Genomic DNA, 10,488 nt, shown 5'->3' on the forward strand with positions numbered 1-10,488 from the left:
TTTTTAAATTTTTCAGGGTGTGTACTATCAGGAGAGATATATGTGGATGTCTGGTGACGCGCCCTCTGCTCTGGAGGCTGTCAGCTTCATCGGACAAACATTTGGCGCAGGCGCGGCACTGACAGTTGCTATCTACTTACTCCGCAAAGCGTGTTTAATAATGGCCTGGAAATCTGGAGGAGTCAGCCACGCAGAGCTTGTCAACAACCTCCGCAGTAAGTCCTAATGTTTTGCACGGTGGTTGCACTGACGCTTTTGTAGAATGTTCTCTGAAAAACGGTGTAGTTTTGAGGTGTGTACACATGAGGAGGAGGAGGAGGAGTGGCTGCTAGCTAGCTGGTTGCTAAGCTATGTTGCTGTTGACCTCGCGTTACCTTTCTCTCCACCCCTTTTCAAACCATGCTGTAGTGGAGCGGATTCACGCATTATTCCGTTGCTCGAATCAACAGTAAACACACACGTTAATTAAAGTTACAGTTCAATTGGGCAGCTTCAGTTTTGTGTCACGTTAGCTTAGCCTGTTAGCTTTATGTGCGTCATTTGGAACGTTGTAGCCGTTGAAGCTAGCGCTGCTAAAAGCCCTGCCCACATTAATTGATGCTATCTACTACTATAATCTATGTGCCGCTTTTTTATTACACTAATGACACTGACAGCTGGTCAAGTGAGCCTAGTTTCTATAGTGCCATTGTGAGTGAGTGATTGAAAGTGGCAGTTGTTGCTCTGCAAAATAACAGCAATTACTCAGTGTATCACCCTGCTGCCAGACTGCTGCCAGACTGCTGCTATCTGGTGCTGAATCCACTGTGGTCGATGCCATCAGTGCCACATTCTGCAGTCAGATGACAGTGCAGTGTGTGTTTAAAATACTTGCTCTGATTTGACATGATAACTTGCCTATAGCAAAATGATCAATATGTTTGTACATCTTTCCCTACACTGCACAGCTCTCTGATTCTAAAAATAGTTGGATTGGATTGTAGCCTACTACTTGTACTAGAGTTTTCTGTTCTTACATGTTCGACTTTTGCAGTCATTTCTGTGTATTTCGATTTCCTAGTTTATGCACCAAACACCAAATCAAATTCTTACAAAATGATGTTCAAAGTTATGACTTTAGTGTCAATTTCACTTTCAATATAAAGTGGCTATTTATATTCTATGCAGTGCAGCAGAGCATTGCAACAGATCATTTGACTGAAAAGGTGTATGGATTGAAGGCAGCGGTCACTCTTGGTCTATTTATTTTTAAACCACAGCACAAAATACATTTGCAGTTTCTTCTTTCTTTTTCTTTCTTGGCAGTTATGATGCATGTTGCAATTGTGCATGGTGAAATAAATAAGGAAGTTGAAAGAAGCTCCTTGGTGTTGTTAATTAAATACTGGAAATCATTCACAAAATACCTTTCTATTTAAATTCAGGAGCATCCCCTTATGTCTGACAATTATGCAAATGTATTTTTTAGCACAAGTACTGGACATATAAGGCTACTGTATAGGTAGTCCCTCTCACATATTACATTTGCTGTTGAAGTGGTCATTACATTGATTGCCTGCCCCTCCAGATTGAACACTTCACTGGCCCATTCAGACCCATGAATGATTTAAATCTAACCCTCAGTTTGCATAAACTGGATTTAAGCAGGTCACACACAGGATGCATGCTAATTCACAACTGTTTTCATGTTTTGTGTCCTTCGTACTGGTGTTCAGGACTGGTCGGTGCAGGCAGTTATCCTTCACCCAGTTGCATTTGATTTCAAACCTTGTCTGCATCATTAATTATATATATCAGCACCCTGATGTGTTTACTTCACTTGGGGTTGCAAAGGACAACTTTAAATTCTTAGAAAGATTCTTATTGGGAAGAAAACCGCTTGAAATCTGACACTATGGGTTATTTTAATTTCTAAAATCACTATGTGTCCATCTGGCAGCCTGTATGGTTTATTTGTAATGCAACCTTATGCAGCAGAACGCTCTGACAGTGAGCCGGGGGGAATGAGAAGCGCCCGCTGTCCTTGGCTCTTCCTGCTTTGGGACCAGCTGCTAGATAGATAGATAGATAGAGAGATAGATAGATAGATAGAGAGATAGATAGATAGATAGAGAGGTAGATAGATAGAGAGGTAGATAGATAGAGAGGTAGATAGATAGATAGATAGGTAGATAGGTAGAGAGGTAGATAGATAGGTAGAGAGGTAGAGAGGTAGATAGATAGATAGAGAGATAGAGAGATAGATAGAGAGGTAGATAGATAGAGAGGTAGATAGAGAGGTAGATAGAGAGGTAGATAGATAGATAGATAGATAGAGAGGTAGATAGATAGATAGATAGATAGATAGATAGATAGAGAGGTAGATAGATAGATAGAGAGGTAGAGAGGTAGAGAGGTAGAGAGGTAGAGAGGTAGAGAGGTAGATAGATAGATAGATAGAGAGATAGATAGAGAGGTAGATAGATAGATAGATAGATAGAGAGGTAGATAGATAGATAGAGAGATAGATAGAGAGATAGATAGAGAGATAGATAGAGAGATAGATAGAGAGATAGATAGATAGATAGAGAGATAGATAGATAGATAGATAGAGAGGTAGATAGATAGATAGATAGAGAGGTAGATAGATAGATAGATAGAGAGGTAGAGAGGTAGAGAGGTAGAGAGGTAGAGAGGTAGAGAGGTAGAGAGGTAGATAGATAGGTAGATAGGTAGATAGATAGATAGATAGGTAGAGAGGTAGAGAGATAGATAGATAGAGAGGTAGATAGATAGATAGATAGAGAGGTAGAGAGATAGAGAGGTAGATAGATAGAGAGATAGAGAGGTAGATAGATAGATAGATAGAGAGGTAGATAGATAGATAGATAGATAGAGAGGTAGAGAGGTAGATAGATAGATAGATAGATAGATAGATAGATATATAGAGAGGTAGATAGATAGATATATAGAGAGGTAGAGAGGTAGATAGGTAGATAGAGATAGATAGAGGTAGATAGATAGAGGTAGATAGATAGAGAGATAGATAGATAGATAGAGAGGTAGATAGATAGATAGATAGAGAGGTAGAGAGATAGAGAGGTAGATAGATAGAGAGATAGAGAGGTAGATAGATAGATAGATAGATAGAGAGGTAGATAGGTAGATAGATAGATAGAGAGGTAGAGAGGTAGATAGATAGATAGATAGATAGAGGTAGATAGATAGATATATAGAGAGGTAGATAGATAGATATATAGAGAGGTAGAGAGGTAGATAGGTAGATAGAGATAGATAGAGGTAGATAGATAGAGGTAGATAGATAGAGGTAGATAGATAGAGAGGTAGATAGATAGATAGATAGATAGAGAGGTAGATAGATAGATAGATAGATAGATAGATAGAGAGGTAGATAGATAGATAGATAGAGAGGTAGATAGATAGATAGATAGATAGATAGAGAGGTAGAGAGATAGAGAGGTAGATAGATAGAGAGATAGAGAGGTAGATAGATAGATAGATAGAGAGGTAGATAGATAGATAGATAGAGAGGTAGAGAGGTAGATAGATAGATAGATAGATAGATAGATAGATATATAGAGAGGTAGATAGATAGATATATAGAGAGGTAGAGAGGTAGATAGGTAGATAGAGATAGATAGAGGTAGATAGATAGAGGTAGATAGATAGAGAGATAGATAGATAGATAGAGAGGTAGATAGATAGATAGATAGAGAGGTAGAGAGATAGAGAGGTAGATAGATAGAGAGATAGAGAGGTAGATAGATAGATAGATAGATAGAGAGGTAGATAGGTAGATAGATAGATAGAGAGGTAGAGAGGTAGATAGATAGATAGATAGATAGAGGTAGATAGATAGATATATAGAGAGGTAGATAGATAGATATATAGAGAGGTAGAGAGGTAGATAGGTAGATAGAGATAGATAGAGGTAGATAGATAGAGGTAGATAGATAGAGAGGTAGATAGATAGATAGATAGATAGAGAGGTAGATAGATAGATAGATAGATAGATAGATAGAGAGGTAGATAGATAGATAGATAGAGAGGTAGATAGATAGATAGATAGATAGATAGAGAGGTAGAGAGGTAGATGGGTAGATAGATAGATAGAGAGGTAGATAGATAGATAGATAGAGAGGTAGATAGATAGAGAGGTAGATGGGTAGATAGATAGATAGAGAGGTAGATAGATAGAGAGGTAGATAGATAAGTACTTTATTGATCCCAATTTGGGAAGTGTTTGCGTTGCAGCAGCATGAAAAACAAGGCAATGTACATTACTCTGAAGACACAACTTCTTTGGGGAGCCTTTCTAGTTCCTTCTACCACACCATGTAGAGTTAGGAATGGATTAGGTCGTCTCCCATGATATCTGTATATAATACATTTTCTGGAAAATAAATCGAGACGAGTGATTAAAGGTTATAAAGCCAGATATGTTTTGGGGTAATTCATCCATCATTATCACAGTGAAATATTTTCTAATAACACACAGCTGATAGTTCTCAAATTCTCAGGGTAAAGATATTTATATTGCACACCCAAAACGATCCACTAGTCAAAGAAATTGGTTGTGCAATGCCTAATATCCAACAATCTGTCTTTGCCTGTATGTTATTTTTCTTTTATGTCTTTTGAGTTGCTGCAAGATTATGTAATATATTCCCGCCTGGTGTTTAAGCTGTTTCATGTTTCCCTAATAGACAATGACACACACTCTTTTTGCATCCACAGAAAATGGCATTATTAAGTCTGACAAGGTCTATGAAGTCATGCTGGCCACAGACCGAGGCCATTTCTCGAGGTGTAATCCGTACATGGACTCGCCGCAGTCAATAGGTACGTGTGCTCACACCCACACTCATGCTTCACAGCACAATCTGGAACACAGTTTGATGTCAGAGGGATGAACTAACCTGATCTTTCTTTTCACCAAAAGGCTATCAAGCAACCATCAGCGCCCCACACATGGTATGACTTTAAAACACTCTCAGACATTTCTGCATCCTGTGAATAACAACTGTGAACAGTCTTTTTAAAACCTTGCTCTCATTCAGTCTCTCAGAAGATAGGAAGTCAGAGAAATACTAATTATAGTTTCCCTTTCTGTGCCAAATCAAACTAGGGCGGGCGATACGGATTTGAATGAATATAGCAATATTTCCCCTGTATCCATATCATGACATCCATAACGATATTGTATGAGTTTTCATAAATCATTACACAATAACATTTTAGATAAATAATCATTACTAATATGGATTTAATGATTCAGGGGGTTAAGACAAATAATCAAATGACACCACCTTCATGTAAAGCATCCTTTAAAACAGTTAAAAACAAAAGTTGTGTCATATTACAATATCCCAAAACTTAGACCAAATCAAATCTCATATCAGGATATTGATAGAATATCCATATATTTTGCCCAGCCCTAAATCCGACCAATTTTGTGTTTTACAATGTCAGTCAACCAAATATATGCAATTTTATATTTTTGTGTTGATTGTTGGCATGTTACTCAAATCACCTGTCTGGTTTTATTTTATTTAAATAAATCATATTTTTTATGATGCTAACACTCACAGAAAGAGACAAGTAGTGATGTTGGTCAGCTAGATGTACTGTGTAGGATTGACCTCGTCACGTGTGAGATGAAAGCTGGCTGACGGGTTGTGATGCTGTTTCCTCTCGACGTCCTCTCCCTCCACGCAGCACGCCTACGCCCTGGAGCTCCTTCACGACCAGCTGTACGACGGGGCCAAAGCTCTGGACGTGGGCTCCGGCAGCGGCATCCTGTCCGCCTGCTTCGCACGAATGGTGAGCCACTCATGACGGGTAAACACATACCATTTCTCTTTGGTGGAGTTCTGATTGAGTTTGTCTAAATGTGAGGTTTATTGTTGTGTTGTTGTTGTTGTTGTTGTGTGAGCTGAGCCCCGTTACTCCCTCTCTGTTTTACAGGTTGGTCCTAAAGGGAAAGTTATAGGCATCGATCACATCCAGGAGCTGGTAGACGACTCTATAAACAATGTGAATAAAGATGACCCCAGTTTGCTAACGTCGGGCAGAGTCACGCTAATGGGTAAGATGTCTTCGATCAAAGGTCATGGGGATTTTGTTTGTTCTTTTAGAACTTATTTCAATAACTCTAATCTGAGCTGACATTGAAAGCTCCTCAGTGCGTTCTATCTTCTCTTCAGTGTCGACACAACAAACAGTAGCTCAGTAAATGGGTCTGTGCAGTGTTCAATTATTAAGCAGTGGGTGCCTACTTTCAGCTGCTCTGTCTGCAGGAGGCTGGTAGTGCTAATACTAGACTGTAAATAGTCATTCTTTTTTATGTTTGAAAACTATTTATGACTGATTGTCAGTGCGGGTGGAAGACATTTGTTGAGTATCGGTCGAGTATTTTCCCTTATGTATAAATTGCCAGCTATTTCAATCATTAACTATGCAAAATTACCAAAGACTTTTATGGCGCGTTTCCACTACACGGCCTCGCTCGGTATGGCTAGGCCTCGTTAGGACTGGCTCACTTTATGGCGCATTCCCATTACAGTTTAGGAACTGGGGTAGTATCTATAGTAACGCAGTGTAGGCGGAGCCGTGACGTCATCTTCAATGAGAACCCCAGAAAAACAACACAGCCGTTAGCTGTTAGCACTCAGAGCTCACAGCTCCTCATATCTGTTCAGAAACTAGACAAAAGTTAAACAAGTACAAACCACAGACTGTCTGTGTCATGGCGAATACAGTCGCTGCTTTATTTATGTCTGTATAGGCCGTTGTTGTGAGTGTGGACGGTCGGAGCACATACTGCGTTAGCTTAGCCAATCTCCATTTAGAAAACACGCATTTTAAAAGGTTTTTCCCCTGCCGTCTGTCTGCAGACTTGTCAAAGCATTAATTCATGGTTTTTACTAACCGGTATCAGTATGTTGTTACTTCGGCATCATTTTGAAACGTGTATTACAATTAAATCACGGTCAAATATGTCCATCTTGTTGTAGTTGTAGCCCCCTTGCCAGCGACGCTCTCTCTAGTTTAGCATACTCAGCCCGACTCAGCCTCGTTGTCTCTGGCCCTAGACCCACGATTTTATGAGGCCAGAAAAACTGTGAATTAGGACCCGCCGGCCGGTACTAGGCCAAGTGGAAACGCAACCAAAGACGGGCCGCTGACGTCACAGCCCTCTTAAACCGTGCTCCGCGCTGTAGTGGAAACGCGCCATTAGAAGGCTGCTATACTTTCTACATTGAGTGTACTTTGCAATTTAACATTTAAATTGGTCGGTAGATTACCTACACATAAGTAAATACACTATAAATAGGCAGCAAAAGAGTAGAGGGAAAACAGACTTGCAGGGTTTTTTACAGATTGAAATATTCAGGCTAAAACTTTATTACACTTAACACAAGACAAACTATTTGATGTCAAAAAGTAACATCGGAAGAGCTGCTTTGTTTTTGAGACATCACTTCCAACTTAAAAAAACGTATTCTCAATAGGAAGCTAGATGCATTAGAATAAAGTTGCATGTGATTTTTCTTCTCAATATTACCCTGCTTTATGAAAACATGATCAGTAGATTAGACAAGTAATGAAAAGCATAGTCAGAAACAGTCCCAAAGAAGAGTTGCCAGCACAGCAATCGGTAAAGCATACCAATCTCAACATGACGCTGTGTGTGTTTCAGTGGGAGACGGGCGGATGGGCCTCCCTGAGGAAGCTCCTTATGATGCCATCCACGTTGGAGCAGCAGCCCCTAACGTCCCCCAGGCCGTGAGTTTCTGTGGATACTGTGAGAGATGATGATGATGATGATGATGGAGGTTACAATGTCCTTATGTAAACCTTTTGTGTCCTCACAACATCTACTCCTTGTGTCTCTGCCAGCTCCTGGATCAGCTGAAGCCCGGCGGGCGGCTGATCCTGCCCGTGGGCCCGGCGGGGGGGAACCAGATGCTGGAGCAGTACGACAAGTTGGAGGACGGCAGCACCAAAATGAAGCCCCTGATGGGCGTGATTTATGTGCCTTTAACAGACAAAGACAAGCAGTGGTCCAGGTGGAAGTGACTTCCTTCTCTCCCCCCCTCCCTCTCTCTGCTTCTCACAGTGCTAAAGGTGAACCGGTGTGGCGTGGAGCAGGCAACGGATCACAAGAGGCTGCGTTTTGCTGCTTGTTGATATTATTTTTGCTTCTTCCATGCCATACCAGCTAGCTGCACGTTTACTTTATCATTTTTGAACTCCATAATTCTAAATTAGTTAACTACAACCTGCCTGACTAATGGAATTTGACAGAGTTTTGAAACCAGCGTTTCCGCCAGGAAGGCGTCTTGCCGTCATTTGACGCTCTTATTCAGCTCGGAACGCCCTGAACTCGAGCCGAAGGCGTCCAAAAAAAATTATAATTTGAGAGAAGATCGAGAGTTTTTATTGCTTGAAAAGGAAAAAGGACAAGGACATCGCTCTGTTGGAGGGGCAAAGGAGTCTGGTGGGATTATTTTCGCCGCCAGCAAAGCGCGTTCCTGTGACGGAAAAAAACAAAACACCGCCGCATCTTCCAAGGACCATGCCAGGAGGGGTGTCCCTGACGTTAAGAGATAGGATAAGGGACGGCGCAATTCAAAATTGTGTGTGTGTGCATACGTTAAGAGATAGTATCTATAAGGGACGGCTCAATTCAAAATTCAAGTGACGTGACACAATGTGACGTGACACATTGGGGTGGACGCCCTCTCAGCCCTGGTCTGGCGGAAACACTGTTTGAAACCCAAACATAAAACTAATTAAATGTGTGAAGGCATAAGCTTTGTTTTCAAGAGCATGGCTTCTTTGTCCAATTGGATGCTCATAAAAAAAAATATCCAAACAGCCTTTTTTTTGCTCTGTGAGATGTAGAAAAAAACCCTTTAACTGTTCACATGTTACTGTCGTGTTTAAGTTGTGCATGTGATTGACTCGGCATGAATGGAGGGTGGCTGTGTTTCTTGCATGTTGCTCTTCTTTCCTAACATTGGATTTCTGTTTCTTAGGGATGAACTTTGAAGAGGAAGACGGTCCATAATCCACCTTTAAGTTTGAACCTGGAGAAACGTGGATGGGGTGCAGCAGCCCATGGCAGTGAAAGCATAGGAAAACATGCTCTTTGTTTAACGACGGACGAGTCTCACGTGGAGCCCACGGAGGGCTGGGGGGAAAAAAAGGACTGCTTGAAGCTCGGCACAAAAATATAGCAGAGGGCTTTTAGTTTTTTATTTTCAGCCCTGCATCTTTTTTGGTTGTATGTTGGATTTTAGATTTGGGTTATTATTATTTTTGGGTTTCAACGTTTGATTTGCAAGCAGCTATTTTTACAGTATTACATTGCAGCTGAATGTAAGAGGGATGCCGGACATCAACGAGGAAACTTTAAGATAATCCGCCTAGCAACAGCGTGTGTGTGTGTGGATCATTAAACTGTAGACCTCTCTGCTAACATGAGTTTACTCCTAACAGCATTATAGGAACACACAACGGCCGAAGAAACAACACTTCCTGTGTCATATGCAGCACTCATTCTATAGAATAAGAAAAGCATCGGGTTATACTGAACATACTACAAAGAGAGCCGTGCACACATAACACCGTGCACATCACGCCTCTGTTGCTTTGTGCCGCTGGTTTCACATTTAGCTCTCCTGGTGGCTGATACTACATGGGATAGTCACTGCTTTGCCAACATGAAACTCCAACAATATCAAGCAAATGAATGTCAGCGTTCTTGAAATCAAAAAGCACACTTTATTTTGGGTGATGGGATGATTTTTGGCTTTCACAGTTTCTGGAATGGCACATGAAAATAAAGAGATGCTTATGTTTTTGTCCGGGTCAAATATATATCATGACTAATAAAAAAAAAACTAATGACCTCACTGGCTTAAATTGTATTTTAGTAATGTGCTATGGCATGGGAAAATATTTCAAGTTCATTCTTGTTAACTACTTTGTCAAGAGATATATATAATACACTTTAATATCTCACATGTCTCACATATATACTCCACATTGTGGGGGAAACTTCTGAAACAATTGGAGACAGGACTCAGAGAGACACGATGGAGAGCTGGAGCTTTGATGGCAAACACTGACGGTTTATTTGGAGCTTCGGCCGGAGAATTCACAAGACATGTCACGGGCCACGAGTTGACCACACGGTTGAGATGCCACAATCAAATCTGAAGAACTCTCCTGTAGCTCCAGGTTTTAACTAGTTCAGAGTGTAATAATCAGCATTCTTCAATAGATAGACTAAACAGCTGGGGACACAATCACAGTTGTCGCTTATGGCTCGGGGTCATCTACACCCCGAGACGGATGTGTTGCAGGTTGCCCGGTCATAAACTGGCAACATCAACAATATGCTAGGGCAGCCCCTCCTTAAGGGAGATAGCATGCAGCTCAAGGTTGGTCATCTGCGTCAGAGGGCGAAGGAAGACA

The 10,488-nt window shown here is 40.9% G+C and overlaps 1 protein-coding gene across 1 annotated transcript; it reads left to right on the plus strand.

Moving 5' to 3' along the window:
* Positions 1-41: 41 nt before the first annotated feature.
* pcmt (protein-L-isoaspartate (D-aspartate) O-methyltransferase) lies at positions 42-9,923 on the plus strand. The gene is made up of 8 exons (XM_034135600.1): positions 42-215; positions 4,738-4,842; positions 4,943-4,974; positions 5,719-5,823; positions 5,968-6,088; positions 7,703-7,788; positions 7,903-8,072; positions 9,045-9,923. The coding sequence occupies exons 1-8, from the start codon at positions 47-49 to the stop codon at positions 9,055-9,057; spliced, it is 801 nt and encodes a 266-aa protein (XP_033991491.1). The 5' UTR covers positions 42-46; the 3' UTR covers positions 9,058-9,923.
* The last annotated feature ends 565 nt before the right edge of the window (positions 9,924-10,488 follow it).

The sequence above is a fragment of the Trematomus bernacchii genome, unplaced genomic scaffold (genome assembly GCF_902827165.1).
Source record: "Trematomus bernacchii unplaced genomic scaffold, fTreBer1.1, whole genome shotgun sequence".
In the NCBI taxonomy this organism is placed as follows: domain Eukaryota; kingdom Metazoa; phylum Chordata; class Actinopteri; order Perciformes; family Nototheniidae; genus Trematomus; species Trematomus bernacchii.

Coding starts and splice junctions, on each gene's coding strand:
- pcmt (XM_034135600.1), top strand. CDS start 47: ATGTCTGGTGACGCGCCCTCTGCTCTGGAGGCTGTCAGCTTCATCGGA. Junction 216..4,737: donor GCTTGTCAACAACCTCCGCA/GTAAGTCCTAAT, acceptor TTGCATCCACAG/AAAATGGCATTATTAAGTCT. Junction 4,843..4,942: donor GGACTCGCCGCAGTCAATAG/GTACGTGTGCTC, acceptor TTTCACCAAAAG/GCTATCAAGCAACCATCAGC.